The sequence below is a fragment of the Gavialis gangeticus genome, unplaced genomic scaffold, assembly GCF_001723915.1.
Source record: "Gavialis gangeticus isolate Ggan-Ray unplaced genomic scaffold, GavGan_comp1, whole genome shotgun sequence".
NCBI classification, from domain to species: domain Eukaryota; kingdom Metazoa; phylum Chordata; order Crocodylia; family Gavialidae; genus Gavialis; species Gavialis gangeticus.
The window spans coordinates 27126104-27144274 of record NW_017729028.1 but is presented as its reverse complement, the minus strand read 5'-3'; the positions used below and the strand labels follow the sequence as shown (position 1 = coordinate 27144274).

Sequence of the window (18171 nt, the reverse complement as noted above, 5' to 3'; positions counted from 1 at the left end):
ACAAGCCTTAGGAGGTTGTGCATGAAATACATTTTCTGCAGTGCTTTTAAGAGCTGTGTAACAAGAGACAAAAACACAGGCACCACAAACAGGAAAGCTTTGTTCGCTTAGTGGCAGTAAAACTTTTACTAAACAGCAGCAGAGCTGCCATGGGCTACGGACCAGTGGGATGTGAGACTGTTAAACTATAGGCTCCTTCCAATCAACACCATTAATGTGCTGAGAGACTCTATTGACTCTTCAGAGCAGATTTCCCGGTCTGCAGTCATTAAAAGCTATTCCTGCCTCATGGCCACGTTGTGACTCCTGTGACGTGTGTGAGGAATCACGGGTCCACCCGTTCCCCGTGCACAGGCATCCACATTCCCACTGGTACCTTAGCAGCGGGTTTAGCCGAGAAGACGGACTCATTCCAGAAGAAATCCAAGGGGAAGAGCGTGGCGCTGCCTGGGAGGACTCTCACCCTGGCTGGTCTATGGTGAAGTCATTTCTGGCTTGTTTCACTAGCACTAAAACTGCTTTCAACCTCCTCTTTAAACCAATATTGGCACAGACTTCCTGGTAAGTGATAGACTTCTTTTGTCTGAGCTACCACAAGCCTTCCTGTACGCTCTTCCTTAAAACAGTAGATAGGTTTTAAATGAGTGCTGCTAATCCATTTACAGGGTTCATCTTGTTTTCACTCAAGAGCTGCTGCACAGCGATGTATTTGAGCACACTTCACACATTTCAAGAGGCCATCATCTTGTCCGGGATCAACAGCATCCGTGTGCATCTTGTGTGACCCCGAGCAACAAAAGTGGTAATTCTTTGCCTCAGTTTACTTACCCCACAGTGACCGCTGACCCTTCATTCGTTAGTGTTGGCCAAGGCTCAAATGGAAGATGGTGATCTCTCTTGGAGATCATTTTATTTCTATTTTATAAAAAGATCTCCTGGCCTTGTTCTCTGGGTTTGGTTTGGTTTGCTCTATGGTTGTTATTGAATCTGGACTGCCATTTTGTTCTTTCCAGTTGCACAAATAAAGTGCAAGTTCAAAGGTCTCAGCGCCCTCTGGTTAAGGTTAAGTATCACAAGCTTCCTCTCATTTTTTTTTCCATTTTTGTGTTAAATTAGTTCATACACTTGCAATACATTGGCATTATTTATTTCCCAGCATAAGCCCTACACAACTCCATCGCATGGTGTGTTCCACCGCCAAAACGTTGCACACAAATGGAGAAATTAATGACCTTTACACTGAGAAAGCACCAGTACCTTCCCCCCAACCAAATGAATAGCTTTGATGTATTTTTGTGAGGAAATGACACAATATATTTGAAATGCACCCATCTCTGGATGGGGTTAGATCATTTTTCCAAAAATGCATGGCCTTGACACATACTAGACAGTATAATGAGCCCCGGGAATAAATTCATAGCTCCTGTGGCATTTGTACTGTTTTCATAAGGACGAGGGATACCACTTTGCATAATACATTCATTTTTGTGGTATGCTCTGAGTACAGGAAAACCTCATGCTGTCACTCAGTGGATTACAGGAACAGCAGCAGTCGTGCACATGTGATGGGGAAAGCCGAGAAATAGGTTTGTTTGCTCTGCTGTAATACATAAACATGACTGCGGCTGGTTAACGCCCTCCCGCTGGGCGCTTCATGCTACATCGTATGGATGTCATGTTACGTTAGGCTGGACACAAAGAGCAGCCCCGGAAAAGACGATCTTTACAAGGGAAGAGGTGAGCATGGATGTTATAGCTGGGCGCGTCTACACCTGCGCCCAACTGTGCAGTTGTTATTGCACAGTCATTTAGTACTTGCTAAAGCTGTCCCAGCGCCATGCGGGTCATTTCCGCAGAGTCTCGGCACCGCCTGGGTTGTTGCCGTTCGTTGCTACTACACAGCAGTGGTGGTGTCACGGTTTGTGCCCACCAATGCTGTGTCGCCATAGTTCGTCCCATAGCATCTCATGTAGAGTGCGTACTGATTCCCTAAGGCTTGATTCTTCCAGGAGGCGTGAAGAGCAGAATCACACCAGAAGTAAAAGGAACAGCTTATTTTAGCCATCCAGATGTGCTTGGGCCTAACCTGAACCCTGTGTGGTTAATGTGCTGTACTCTACAGCGTGTGTTATCTGTTCTTACTGCACCGTAGCTCATATTGAGATTACAGACTCTTTGGGCAAGGGATTGTGGTTTAAATTTTCAGAAGTGCCCAAGAGATTCAGGAGCCAAATCCTGTTTTCAGTCATTATGGCTAAAGCTCTTCAGGATCTCCAGCACTTTTGCCAATGGGCCCGAGAGTACAAAGTCACTTAGGTGCTTTTGAAAATTTGCCCGTCTCTCTGTTTGTTCTGGAAATTATCATGCTTGCTCCTGGCCACTGGCTTCTTAATAGTCCAGCTTCTCTTGTTGATGACTTCCTATGGGAAGGGTGAATTCCACTGAATGACATTGGTAAATCCCTGTAAAAAAACCCATCTTTCCAGTAGGAGAAGTGGCATCTTAATAACATTAACAATATGCTGTTAACTGAATAGTATGGTCTTAAGCACAAGAAACGGCTGATAGTCCAATAAAGTCTCAATGCATTTATGAATGTCTGATCTATTTTATGGGGTATCCACTTCTCACTTGTTTTTCCATCTCACCCACCTTGAAATCACCATCCTTAGCTAATAGCCAAGAGCAATACTGCATGACGACCATCCTGAATAAGGGGTCCTGCCAATGGCACTTCCAGTATAATATGCTACATATTGCCGCCAGTCCCTTACATCTTCCCCCAGCCTCTTATCTGACACATTTTCATTCAGACCCCTTGGTTTATTTCTTTTCAACATGGGCATTTAAGCATACCTCTAGTACAGGCATTTATGTAATTTAGTTACTTAACTGTAATACGGATCACTTACCTATCATGGGAGACTCTATAAAACTCCATGAATTTGTCTGAGGGACATAGGATTGCAAGACCCCAGCAGCACGGCCGGCTTCGTTCACCCCACCAAACACGTAGACCTTACCACCGCAGACGGTAGCAGCTGCAGAATGCACGGCCTTTGGCAGAGGAGCTATTGTCTCCCACTGATTGGTGATCGTGTCATACCTAAGACAAAAGCGATAAGAACAAGCCCAGATAATACCAAGTTGGGTGAACTGTAAGTGCATGACAGACAGATAGACAAACAGATAAAACAGACTGATATATAACAGGCAGTTAGACAGACAGATAAAACAGATGTGTCAATGTATCTTCTAACACCACAACGAGTCAACTGTTGGCAAATCATGTAATGAATGCCTCTTTCAATCCTTTAAAGCAGATAGTAATAGAGAAACGAAGAAAAATAGATCTGTTTTCTTCATATACCTCTCGAACTTAATTATAGTGTGAGCTAAAGAAACTCAGGACACCTTTGTCAAGGAAACTTCCACTAATTAATTTCTATTAATTAGAATACAGTGAAATTCTTCTCGCGTATCAGCACAGTGATATCCAATAGCAACCGTAGGCAGTCAACTATTAATGTTCTTAAACTGTTTAGCTTGCGAAACTCATCTCATCATCAAATATAATGCAATGCGATAGATCCTTTTACTGAAGTCAATTAGTCATCAGTGCACAGGTTGCACGTGCCTTCATTCAGTTTTCATTGTGTGGACCAAGCTACTGCACTTCAATGGAGGATGTAGCCAAAGGTAATGGGGGGTTTGCTGCTGGAGTTAGATTTCCCCATTGCATCCACATCTGACACACAGCACAACAGAAAAAAATATGCATTAAAGCACTAAATTAGTTTTCAGGTCATCAGTATCGGATTTAATTAAGCCATTGACTATAAGGATGTGCAGTTAATAAACTGTGGGTGAAGATTCGTTTTCAACAATGTCATAAGTACAGGCATTTATTTTTTAAGATAATGTGGCAGTGATCCAAATAGCTCCTGTAAAATGAGTCTTGGAGACAGTCAAAAAATTATATGGTTTTTAGGTTTCAATGTTTCCGGGTAATATTGCACTCAGGCAAGTAATAGTTACCTGAGTAATGATTATTCACAATGGGGGATTAAAAGGATGCAAGCCCTCATCAGTCGCTCAGAGCTTTGTCTCCCGAGATTAGGATGAAGTCTATCACTATTCAAACACTCAAGGATTCCTGAACTCAGGCCCCCAAATCCCTTCTGAAGTGAACATATCTAGTGAGAGACATCATTTGTAAAGTTTCCCACTTGCCAAAATCCAAACTTGGGACAAAATAAAGGATACAAAGCAGGTAACAGAGCAAGGGACATAAAATAATGTACTTAATATACCCGACTTCGTCTGCCTTAAAAAATGTCAGTAGATATAGTTGAGAGGTATTGATAAATGGAAAGCAGAAATGGAAGAAACAAAATGGAAGCAAACTTTAGCCAGCTAAAATGGGATAAGTTCCTTAGAAAGAGCAGAGAGAAATGTATTTTCTAGTGATTTTTGTATACTTTAAACCAGTGGTTTTCAACCTTTTTTTCATTTGCAGACCCTTAAAACATTCCGAATGGAGGTGCAGACCCCTTTGCATTAAAGCACTATAGTGTGGGTATTCACATACTTTTGATTAATCATAGCTATCTTTCATGGAGCCCCTTAGACATAGTCTGCAGACCCCCAAGAGTCTGCGGACCACAGGCTGGAAACCACCGCTCTAAATTCTTTACTGAGAATTAACTTCAGACGGAAGAAATTAAACAACGTGGTTTCAGGAATATATGAATGAGCACAATCATATATTGGGCCCACTTTACACTTTGATGCCAAAAATAAGATTACAAATCTGCATCTGATTACTCATTTCTAAACTAACAGCGCAGGGCACAAAGCAAGAGGTGCCTCCTATTTGTATGCAAGACTCGTGGCAATATTCACTCTCATCCTAATATTGATATGGGGAAAAATCATGTAATATAAACAGTTTGGTACATTGCTCTTGGGACACACTTAACCAACAAGCATCCCCCAATAAGTCAAGCTTTGGTAATTTATCTGTCAACATCTGTCATTTTATAATAAAAAATGATTAACAGTCAAAGGAATACAGTTATTAGACTGGAACTGATCTAACTCGCCCTTCTAATCTATCAGCTTCTGGGATACAATTGAGAGTTGTCATCCAATATATGTTTTCTAACAAAGCCCACAGTGATTTAGTGTCACTACTGGACTTCAATCTCCGATGATGTTTGTGGCCAGTGCATCTGAATGGCATATCACTCCGTGAAGGTGAGTAAGCGTGCTCATGCCTTCCTTGGTGGTAGGCTGCTTGAGAGGGACACAGATTATAGTCAACTGCTTGCCAGTTCTCCCGTGTAATAGTTTATCAAAATACAGGCAGATTATGCCACCCAGATGTTCTGTAGGTGGGGTTTGGTGGGCGCAGCAGGGGTGTGCGTGTGGCAGCGAGTCTCGCACTAAAAGGAATGGTAAATCTCACTACCACCATTCTGGGTCACCCATCATTTTTTTCACCCACTTCCACTGCTCTCTGTTTATTTGCTGCATGAGCGAGTGAAGGAATTAATCTCCCTCTGACTGCCACAGGGAACCTGAAATGACTAAATAGTTTCACTTTGTCTGCAAAGCCGAAGGCTGCAAATCTACCGCACAGAGGTGCAAATAGTGCTGCTTAAATCAAATGCTCTTGTCCCAGTTTCAAGCATCCTTCAGTGTCAAGACCCTTCTCTGAACGAGTAAGAAGTAGTGTTGCTATCTGGTGTTGACTCTACCTGTGGACCAGAACCTCTATGCACACGGACTCATCTAAAGGTGGACCGATTTCAACAAAAGGGTGATGTTAGTCTACTCCAAACCCCATTTGCCATACTGGAAGTCATCTTTGTCTCCATGGACTCATGGAAATTAAGGATAGAAAGGTCCAGTATGTCCTAGTACCACAACCTCCTATGTATTTTGCATTATGCTTACTTGATGTTTTCTGCCCATACGGTCCATTGAATTTTAGCATAGCTTTTAGAACGAAATCTGGTCTTGAACGCCTTCAAGTGATAGAGGATCTACAACAGCCATGACTAGGTTTCTCTAGTGCCAAATTACCTTCATTGTAAAAATATGTGCCTTGTTGCTAATCTCAGTTTATCTACCCTCAACTTCCTACCACTGGATCACAAGCCTTTTTCTGTTAGATTACAAGAGTCGTCTACTATCACATATCTCTCCCCATGTATATTTTTGTAGAACATAATAAAGCAACCTCTTAATCTTTCCTTGGATAAACTAAGTAGCTTAAGCTTCTTTAGTCTCTCCCTGTAAGGCACGTTTTCCACACAGTAAATTGTTTTGGTTTCACTTGACTCCTCATGTGTTCACACCCAGGTTTGCACCAGATTAACTAAATTGGTTTAACGACCGTTGACTTGGTGCAACTTTCTTACGTAGAGAATAATCCCAGCTGGTTCACTTCCTACCTCTCTGCTCTTACTATTTCCATTCTTACTCTCCATCCTCTTGCCTCCACCTTCTGCTATCACGTTCACAATTAAAAGATGTGGCCTCAGATACCTTCTTTGGTCTCTTGCCTCCACTCAAAACTCGTATTTGAGTCTGCTTTTAGCAGCTGCAAATGAATACTTAGTGGGACCTGGATCTAATCTAACCAAAGGTTTTTCTTTCTGCAAAAGTGTGTACAGCACTCCTACCAAACCAGTACTACCTCAAAGCCCCCTGTATCTAGGCTAGATAACAGCTTTCTCTGGGACAGGCTTACCTAAACCTTGTGAGTCTAGTGGCTATTTCTAGCTAAGGTCTTGGGCCTGCCAAATTCATGGAAGGAACTTTATTTTACGATATCGGTAACCTCAGTGTTGTTGTTGTTCATCTCCTTTGTCTGTAAATCTATAGACGATCTATACTGCAGCCTTCTACACCGTTGATGCAGCTTTGTTTCCATTCAAACTTCATGCATGCCTTAATTTCCTCTCAGCTTGGCTATTACAACCCCATCCTTTGCAGTCTCGCAAAGCTGCAGCCATGTGCAGAATGCATCTGCCCTGTCGCTTCACAAATACCAAGTGTCAGGACATCACTTCAACACTGTGCACTTTGGAAACTCTGATACGGGTATCAGTGATATTCCTACGATGCTTTAAACATGCTAGATGCTTTCCAAATACAGAGGACAACACAGTCAGTACTCCGCAGACTACTGTTAAAATTAAGCCTGCTTATCCTCCAGTGGTAGCATGATCTGGGTGGGGGGAAGGAAGCAGACTGATAGGTACAACTGCCCTGGAAGTGGTTGGTGGTGGGGTGGACGGGAACGATGAGACAAGTGGCTGCTGATGGCAGCTACGTATTCACAACTGTGAATGTGGTGTAAACTGGAAGCTACTGTTTCTGCCTTGCCCGGGGCGCCCGGGCTTGTCCCTACACTGTTGTTCTCCAGCTTTGACTCGTGGACCTGATCTCTCTCTCACCTCATTCATCTCTTTCAGCATCTAGGCACTTACACACGTGCCAGACGTCTGCTCCAACATGTGCTAATTAGAAAGCTCAATCCAGCACAGCCTAAGCATCACTTGTATCAGTGTCCCCACACTTCAAAATGACAGTGGGGGTGCTTTAACTAAAGGTCAGTGAATGAGCTTTAGTTACAGTGCCCCTGCCATGGGATGCTGAATACACGAGAGGCTCTCAGAGCCACTCAAATTAAAGTGTCCCCCCCACAACACACACACCGCAGCACGTGTAAAGATGCCCCTGGTTTCTCTCTCAATCTTTTCCAGCATCCTTATTATTAATGGTAAGAAAGCCTTTTCCTTTGGAGCTTATGCCACCTAGATCAGGCTTTCTCTATGTCTTTTCTCATGCCTGAAAACACATTGGTTCATTCTCTTAATTTCTCTCATTCTAGGTTAAACAGCCTTATGAGTGAATAATTTATTTACATTACATAGTAAATAGTCTTTCTGCCAGCCATTATCAGGAGTTTATATACGCACACCACCCACCTTTTTTATACATTATTTAACTCTGGAATACACTTTGCAGGGAAGATGCTATTCAGAATATAACTGTATTGTCTAGTATTGATCTGCTTTTCAAATGGCTCACATCTTATTACTGGACTACATTTTGCCTTCCCCCCCCCCCGATTGTTCTGAGGAACTTAATGAACTGTTCTTGGACAAGGATATATGTAAATAATTTGTTAAAACATCAATAACACAGTTCGTTCTGAAGCCGTTTGTAGACAGACAGATACAGGTTATTTTTACATTTAATTTTTTAGACTGTCTTTCAAGTGCACAATATAAACTGAAGCAGTCAGCCAATTTTAGATAAACCTGAGAGGCTTGGCTGTGCAAATGCTATCAGAACCGTAAGCTTCATCTTCCCACACCCTTCAGACAGATAATTACTATGAAGTACCCAGATCCACAAACATTTAGTCATATATATTGTCTTGTCAGCATATGCAGGCTTCTAAGTTCTCCACACACACATTTGAGGAGGCCCATCATCCATTATGTAGAAGCCTTGGTCATAGATTCACTTCGTTCCTCCATATCCTAACTGTACACAAGCTGCAGAGGCAGATGGAAAGGCATGATAATCTCTCAACTAAATACCTAGGGACCCTTTTTTCCCTGTCACAGACAAACTTGATTGAGAACTGCAGTCACATTGCTATTTCCCTGAAAACCTGCTCCAAAAAACATAGCCCAACAATACATCCATTTCACCGAGTGAGCGTATGATTCAGCTCAGCAGGCACATAACATTATTTTAAACTACAACAATAGGTGGCTTTTTATATATTCAGGTTTTCATAACGTTACCCATCATCATTGGATCTGCTGAGCTCTTTAAAGACATGTGAGCTCTTTAAACTGTCCTTGACTTCACTGGCCCCAAAATTTCCCAGGGCTTGGTCTACTGCATTGCTTCCATAGATGAAGTACAGACAAGGAACAAGGAAGGATGGGTTCTTCTTCTAACTTCACTCTACAGACTCCACAGAAAACTCCACCTAACTGCATTTACAGACATCGAGTCATAGACAATGAGGGTTGGAAGGGACCTCAGGAGGTCACATCCAGTCCAGCCCCCTGCTCAAAGCAGGACCATCCCCAACTAGATCATCCCAGCTGAAGCTTTGCCTAGCCAGGTGTTGAAAACCTCCAAGGATGGAGGTTCCCCCACCTCTCTGGGTGACCTGTTCTAGTGTTTTACTACCCTTCTAGTGAGAAAATTCTTCCTAATATCCAACCTAAACTTCCCTTGTTGCAACTTGAGCCCATTGCTCCTTGTTCTGGCATCTGTCCCCACTGAGAACAGTCCAGCTCCATCCTCTTTGGCCCCCCGTTCAGGTAGCTGAAGGCTGCTATTAAGTCCCCTCTCAGTCTCCTCTTCCCTAGACTACATAAGCCCAGTTCTCTCAGTCTTTCTTCATAAGTCATGTCCCCCAGTCCCTTCACCATTTTTATTCCCCTCCATTGAACTCTCTCCAATTTGTCCACATCCTTTCTGTAGTGTGTGTGTGTGTGTGTGTCGGGGAGAGGGGATATTGATTTGCGCTTTCCAATAGCAACATGGGCATTCAACAAATGGCCAGTCACACATGGATGCACTGGAGGCAGTAGAGATAACAAATGGATAATGAAAGTTGCCCTATACATTTTATTTCAATGACTTCTGTCACATTTTGACCATTCAGGGCTTTATTTTTCATCCTGGGCATTTGTCTCAAAGTGAACATTTCACCAAAAACAGCTCCGCAACTTTTTAGAATGAGCTTAGGGGAAAATAAGTTGTTTTCTTGAGTTTAAAAAGTATTGTAAACATTTCACCACAGTGCTTCATTACAGCCATGCTTAAAGGCAAGGAATTAATAACTGGCAGGGGGAGGGGGGATGTTGCCTGGTCTCAGTTCAATGTGCCTTTTGCCATTCCCATGGAAATCCAGCTTAATCTGGCAAAATTGGAAGCTTCTGTGAGTATTAGTATGAGATCCAGCAATTAAACAGTATGAAAAAAAAAACAGTATGAGATCAAGCAGCTAAAGGTGGTGTTAAATGCATATTTATAAAGGGACCAAATTTAAATTGCATTCCTAAATCTAAATACTTGCCTTTGCACCCATGCCACTCTTTTAATGCAAACATTCAGACGGTCTAGAGACACCAATGCATTCCTATCTTCTGAAAGACTGCGTTCCTAGACCCCTTCCAAAGCAAGGGCAATGGCCCATCCACATATAAATGGAAAACGTGATTTGTTTACTAATGGAGGTCAAACCTGCATGGGTGTGTGTGTGTGCACGTGCACACACATGTACACTAAGAAGAGGTACTGGGAAGTTCTGAGCTGAGTTGAGTTTTAATTGAGCATATGACATCAGACAATTGAGCAATTAAATTAACATTATTCTGCACATTAATGATTCTTCTGAAAGAGATGACCCACATTCAGAATGCCTCATTGCTCCCAAGCCTAGGATCAATCATCCCATCTATTTAATTTTCTGAATACTGGCTAAAATTAGGATATTGGGCCAGCTGGGGCATGTTTCTGTTGGAATAGGAGCAGACCTGTGGGGTGCAGTTTTTAAAATGATCTTTTTCTCTGCCTGCTCTTCTAATGCCAAGATCCAGAAAACCAATGCTAAAACCAAGTCAAACCACCCCCTGCAAAACAAAGGATTTAAGCAATGAAATGAACACATTCCTTAATCCCCAAACTTCATTTTAATTTTTAAAACCCTCTGATATCCCAGCATAACCCAAAAGGGACACACAATCTAAGCATACACTCTCCTCTGCTGTTACTTCTCATAAGTCATTTAATAGATAATAGCAGATTAATTATAACTGAGAGTCTAACAAATCCCCATCATAAGGGTTTACCTATCCCTGCAGAGGCAGAATACATTCAAAGGACACGGAGATAGCCTACTTGTTGATAAGCATACATAAAAGGCCTATGCTATGTCCTAAATTTAAGGGTAGACAGGGATCGCAGATGCATTCGCTGAGTTGAAGGCTTGTCTGTCAGATCACACTTGTGCTCACGCAGGCACTACAGAGTGGTGAGTTAAAGTCTTCAGTGCCGCTAATCCCAAGTGTTCAAAACTCATGAGATTCACTTGAAAATCTTGAGATATTAAAAAGAATAGGTTGGCTGTTCTCTTATTTGCCTTGTGATTTTTGTGCCTTTTTTAAGATTCTTGTTTTCAAGATTTTTCTCTAGTTTGATAAGCATGAGAAACTTGACACCAATGAAAATATCATTAGTCTCCACTGGCCAAAGAGCTCTCTGCAAAAAACTAAGCAACCAAATTTAGACTGAAATTCTCCTGTAAGCACAAGACATGGGGACCGCAGAAAAGCAACAACTATTGTGAGGTGCATGAGACAGTTACAAGAACTGGCACCCCCGTTGTTGCGGACATGAGGGTATTGACTTTATAGACAGAGATGACGGAAAAGTGAGAAACTAGGTTTACTTCTGTGTTTATACAACTGCTGGTCTTGATCATACACGGTCTTTTTTCCCCTGGATGTTCTGTTGAAGAGCGAGTGAATGAATCAAAGCAGGGAAAGGAAGAGACACTCTGGGGGAACAGACGTACTCTGCTGAAAACCAACTACTACTATAAAAAAGTTGCTTGTGTCATTGGCATTTACTGGATGTGCTTTTTCAACTAGAAGGAGGATTAAAAAACATTTAGCCTCCTCTGTTAAAAAAAAAAAAAGCCTGACTTAAAATTATAAGAGAAAATACTTGGGAAGTAATGTTCTGAACCCAGAAAAGAGTGAGAGGCTCACTGAACAAGTCTGCAGCCTACCCATCATCAGCCTGGAGTGGGCCTAGTGCTACCTAATCCCATTTGCTTTTCATTATTTTTGCTGCCATTTTACTCCCTGAATTTCCCTAACTCGCTGACACAATCAGTGAAGTCAGTTTAATATCTGATCTTAGCCCATTTCAGCTCTGCCATATTTAGGTAGCAAATGCCGGAAAAAAAGATTTATGTGCCCATGGGCCCCGGGCTACATACCCTGTGTGCCATTCAACAGCTGTAATTCCTGGTTGCATCTTAGGTGGAACGTCAAAGGATCAGAGAGAGTCAGAGAGCAAAAGCCTCACAGATGATACCCCTCTGGCAAAGGGAAAGTGCCCTGACCTCACAGCCAGGAGCTCCACAGACTGTTGTTAATACTTCCCTACAATTTAAAGCCCTTGTTACAGATCCAATCGCCATATGAAAACAAGGAGGTGAGCAAATACCAATCTCCCACCTTACAAATAAAGTAACAGAGAAGTTGTACATGGCCACTTTAGCAGAAGAGTGAAGAGAATCTCAAACATGGTATCACCTGGACTGTCCCTCGCGTTTCACAATAAATGACCCATGTCTGCGTACTTGGCTCTACCCTCAGGAACCATTTCTGGAACCGTACACACTCTGGTGCAGAGCCCGGGAGTCTGATTCACCAAGTACCACTACGATGTCCCAAGGGGCTGTGCAACCACTGATGAACTGTGCATACCTGTATGTGTGATTACCTTTACACCGCTTCACACTGAGGGTAATCGGCTGAAAGTTTAGATCCTTCAGGGTGGAAAGGAGGATGCAATCATACCATTATTACATGAGCCTAACAGATAAGCACAAAGAGGTCAAGACCGCAAAGGTAACATTTCCTGATCACCGATTATAAAGTTCACCTGATGTTCCCATTAGAAATATTCCGTTTTCAGATTTTATAACTTTCCCACACTTCAATTGTTATATGGCTTGGGCCTGCTTGGATATGGGAGAAAATCTTTAGCCAAAGAGGTCCACTATTTCTTATAGTGGTTAGAGACAAAAACCATAATTTGCCCACAAGAAGTAGTTCAGGTGGCCTTTTCCTTCAACAACTCTAGGACTTCCATGTTTGGTATAAAAGATCATCTATTATTAAGTTTTGTTTACAAGACTAGTATAAGAGGTTTGCCCAGCATCACACACAAGCTCTGGGAGGCAGATAGGAATACAATTTCATTTTCCAAGGCAGTATTCAACTCCCTTAGCCACGAGACTGCCTCTTCTTTCTGCAGTTCCTTGCTTCATTCTTGCAACACCTTCCAACCACTACAACCAGTGAGATAGGTCATGTAGGCATATACCCTTCCATCCCAACCCCAGTCAGTCCCCAGAGAAGGTCCCTTCTGTGCACTGGGAAAGGTAGGGGTCCCTCTAGAAACAGTTTAGAAAACAGTTATTTCCCAAATTCCTAGCACTTCCTAAATTCTGAGTCCTTGATTCTGCAATCTCAACAACGGTTTTTTCATGTATCTATTTGTAGGCAATAATTGCACAGATGATTTCACATATCATCTATATTACGCTATATTAACAGCATGTTAATATTGCAAGGCAAAGTGTGCAATAGTTGGAAAATCCAGAACTAAGGAGAGCTGGGAAACCTGAATCCTATTTCATTTTTGCATATTATTCACATAATAACTCTAGGCATCTTTAATTCTGCCATAAATAGATATGATCCCACATTAAGATACCATTTATTGGGACTGGCTATCTCAGTTTCATAGAAGTTTAGGGCTGGAAGGGACCTTGTGGGATCATCGGGTCCAGCCCTCCTGCTCTGGGGAGAAAAAACTCTGAAACCTTCTTCTGCTGAAGCCATTCTACCTCTGAGCCAGGAATTTGAAGTCAGCACTAGACCTAGTCAAACCTCTGCAGGCAGAACGTGCATCTGCCAGAAAATGCTGTGAAACAATCTCCTTTTTGCAAATAAAAAATCTATCAATTCTGATGAAAGTTTGTCTCACAGGAAACAAACTGGGGAAGAATATATCTCAACAAGGCTGAAGCTGCTGTGACCATTTCTGGTAGTGTTAGGGACGTTGTAGCCATGATGGCCCAGCAAGGATTAATTTTCTTGGACCAACTGTATAGCTGGGCTGGAGTCAGACAAGATTTCGAACATATGACATGCTTCTTCAGGTCTGAGCAGTGAAAACCAACACAGCATAGTAAAAGAAAACAGTTGTAACGGGGGGAGAGAAATCCCCAAGGGTAGCAGACAAACAAACAGCAAAAGAAAAGAGGCGGATTACTGGGAGATTGAGGCCTATCAAAAAGGTGGAGGATCCTTCTCACCTTTCATGTCTGGGGTGAATTCAGGGGTCAGGTAGGTTATAATGAGCCAGAAAACCAATATCACTGTTAAGTCCTTGGTTCTTAGTGTCCAGTGTCTGGAAGGGAAGGTTTTAATTTGCTAGTTCAAAAGGGCTTTCCATTTCTACACGGAAAAACTGAACCCTAAATGAAAAATTTCCATTTTATCAACGTGACCTATTTCTACTGGTCCAATATGAATGTGCTTTATTACTTTGTTTCCATGGGAAATTAGGGTTGTTGCCTCCCTTTCAGAACAAAAAGAATGTTTGAAATCACAGAGTCTCTTACAAAATAAAACACTGTGGTTGCCACCCTGTTCTGTTCAGCCCATCTCAGTAGGGATTGAAAAACTGTTTCCTTCTAGCAGATGCCTATTTGTTTCCAGACACCAAGCTCATCATCGTGAGTTGGTCAGACTGGCAGCTTCTCAGAAAACCCACACACTTGAGGGCAATCCTTCCTCCAGCCGGATCTTGCCTGCGGGGGTTTGCAAGAGCCAAGGGTAAGAGAAGCTCGCCTTGGCTGCACCGTTGTAGGTGGACCAGGAGAGTTTGTGCATCGGTGCTCTCCATCTTTTGCTAGCCCCAAATCCGCACAACTTCTAAAGCACAGGTTTATTAAATGATTGAATAAAATGTCACAAACAACTTGGCAGCTGTTTGTTTTAAAACAACGATTTCCATTGATGCGTTAAAAAAAATACTCAATATAATTCTATGTTCTAGGCTGCTGGAAAAACTTGTGACAAAACCTGAATCTTGTGGTAAACTGGAGTTGACAGTGTCCCTTTAAATCACACGCAGCCAAAATCACAACATATCAGATGGTTTCTCTGGGAGCTGAACCTTACCTTTCCACATGGTCGACATTTCCTGCCACACCAACACCTCCGATGGTGTAGATTTTCCCATCGTACACCAGGCTGTTATGTCGACACCTCGGGACTGTCATTCGGGATACAAGATTCCAGTTATCAAGTAAGGACATGTAACACCAGACATCAGAGAGCGTGACACCAGACTCCATGCCACCTGCCGTCAATGTGTGAGTGAGAGGAGAGGAAAGGAGAGAATTAAGTGAGCTCTTGGAACACCGGCAGCTCGCTGCATGTTGCAATCAAAGCCAGTTACAAAGTAAAAACTCTTCAAATGACATTTGACTAATTAAAATAAATCACCCTCGATACTGAGCATCTGTTCCGATGATGCAGATCTGTGTCATTTATTCATGCGTCCCAAAGGTTTTTTTGTTTTTTTTTTAAGATGACACAAGGAAATCAAGATGTCAGACTAAGAGGGACATGTGCATAAGGGAATATACCCTTCCAACATCCATAAATAACATCCAATCTATTAAATTACTGCAACACTTGCAAGAAGGTGTCACGAGGCAGAGAGTGCCTGGCTTAATAGATACTGCCTGGTTTGAAATCTAGACTGCTGACTAAAAGATAGAAAACAACTCGGTGAACGGCGAGATTAAAATAAAATAAGTAGATAAGAATTCAAGGTTTAACTCCTAATGCTCCAGCATCACTTGGCTGTTTCGTTCTGCTACATTACAGTGCAGCGCCACAGCCACAGTGCTGATGAAGCAAGATGCTAATACTGGACAACCGTGTAGCTGCATCTAACTGGGGCTCACAAAGAGTTTAGCTTCCCACACTCCAGAGTAGGGGTGAGGATTATTATGCTCATTTTACAGAACAGGAAACTGAAGAAGAGAAAGGTGAAATGATTTATCCAAGACCACACTAGGAGTCAGCAGCTGAGCCAGAGTCTCAGTTCCGCACACTAATGACAAAACCATCCTTCCTCCTTGGTATTTGCTTTGCTTAAGGATATTTCATTCCCTCCCCCCACTGTGCAGTGTGAAATGCCCCCACTTCAGTTTGCAGGAGATCATTTTTTCCTTTCTGTTCCAGCTTTGAGTAAAGCAAACAAAATAAAGTAGTACACAGCTAGTTTGGCATAGAAATCATGCGAGGCTCCTGACTTGAATATACTTTCTACCCAGGACTATAAATTGGCCCAGATCCCCTTGAAACCTGGCACGAGTTCACAGGAAGGGGTTGAAATAAACTGAGGGGTTGGGTTTTGTTCATCTGTCAGACACCACGGAGCCTGGAGTGGGGAATCGTAGTGGGAAACCTTTGCACTCCAATGAACAAAATAGCCAGCACTGCATAAAGACCTCCACTGAGGACCTGACCTCCAGTAACAAAACAAAGGGATGAAGCTACATTGATCTCAATAACTTTTATTCAGCTCCAGGGGCCTCTAGTCAGCACAAGTAAGATGATAGGGGAATTTAAAATTGTGTAAACACTTCTCATCTACAAGTCCTTCCCCTCTTGCCATCAAACTTACTCTCCGTGACCACCAGGGGGATCTTTACCTCCACCCAGTAGAGACTGCTTTCTTTCCTCAATCGGAGAAGTATCACACGATTGAATATAAACGAACACCTTTATACTACACGTCCAAGCCGCAGTCAGTAACTCTTTCAGTTAAACCCTCTTCAGGAGTGTGGGCTCAGTTTCATTGAAGCTAACAAGATTATAGGGCTACAGGCTACTGTCAAAAGAGAGATTTAAAGAACAGGTACCAAACGTGAACGCTCTTGTAAGCAAATATTGTAAGTGTAGGTCGCATATTCAAGCAGCTCAGCTGATCTGTCTCGAATGCAGTAACCCACCATTTAGGCTCGACTCCAGCCAGTATTTTAAAATGTGTGGTTACAGGAGGGAAACCTCTTTGCACGCTTGATGGTTGTCAAACCTATTCTCTACACGTTAAAACTGCAGAATGGGCTGTTGACTGCTCTGCAAGGAAATTAAGGCTGAAGTGAAATGGAGAACGGTGAAAGCAAGTTCCCCTCTGCCCATCCTTCCTTTTAGTGACAGCTGGATAAGACTAGCACATCCTCTTCCCTGCTTGCACTGCACAATGTATTTTTGCAAGGGGTCAGCCCTTCTCTATGCCCAATTGGTAAGCCACTTACCTGAGAGATAGATATTGTCCCCAGCGCTGACAACACTGAAAAACTCCCGATCGTAGAAGGGCAGGCTGGCCAATGGGTACCACTTATTGTTTTGTGGATTTAAGCAAGTGACAGCTGTTAAGGCTCGCTGATTCATGCCAATCATTTGGCGGCCTCCCACTAAGACTATTACCTCGGCTACACCTAGAAGTCAATTAAGCAAATCATGTTTGTTAGAAAAGGCATGCTTCTCATTTGGGCAGTAGTCTATCATAAAACTCATGGTAAAGCCAGCTTTTTAGCCCCCACTGGAAAACACAACTAGAGAAAACAAGCCATTTTTCAGTCTGGTGAATCATTTAAGCTCTGGTGCTTTGAGAGTGGTGCTGTTCAGATGCTTATAAAGGCTCACGTAAGAGAGATGTTGTGTGCTGTACAATCAAATGGAGAGGTTGGTAGGAGGCAGGGTTGCCAACTGTCTGTCAATTTATGGACGCTCCGTAAATAACTAGGCTAAAAGCACCTATCTGTAAATTCTGTAAAAAACGTGCACCACCTGTAAATCACAAAGCAAAAACTAAGCTGCAAAATAAGCCCTGTGAAAGCACTGTTGAAGTGCAGATGGAGCACGCAGCTCTATCATGGCACTGCCTCTTATTTGCTTGGGTGGAAGGTGGACAAACTGTGGTCCTTCTTTGGTGGTTTATGCTGGGCCGGGGAGAGTGGGGCTGGCACGGGAGTGGGCTGGGAGAGGCATCATGGTGGAGGGTGCATTTGCGGGTAGCAGGGTGTGGGGGTGAGAAGGGGATCCCCTGAGCATGGTCAGTCAAATAGTGTCTCCAACCCAAGAACATTTTTTTACTGATAATCTCCAAGTCTTTTTTACTATGGTTTGAACCTGCCCCTTACCCACGGTCCAGGAGAAGGCTCACATTTACATTATGTGAAACATATGTCGGTAAAAAAGTTTTATTGTTAGTGATAACTTTGCAGACTGTCAG

The 18171-nt window shown here is 42.7% G+C and overlaps 1 protein-coding gene across 2 annotated transcripts in view; it reads right to left on the bottom strand.

Moving 5' to 3' along the window:
- KLHL29 (kelch like family member 29) overlaps positions 1–18171 on the bottom strand; it is a 668905-nt gene that overhangs the window by 39607 nt on the left and 611127 nt on the right. For both annotated transcript variants that reach the window (XM_019520813.1, XM_019520814.1), the window contains exons 9-11: positions 17192–17374; positions 15039–15219; positions 2913–3106 (exon numbers count right to left, since the gene is read on the bottom strand). In XM_019520813.1, coding sequence (XP_019376358.1) covers positions 2913–3106; positions 15039–15219; positions 17192–17374 — 558 coding nt within the window. The remainder of the gene's footprint in view (positions 1–2912; positions 3107–15038; positions 15220–17191; positions 17375–18171) is intronic.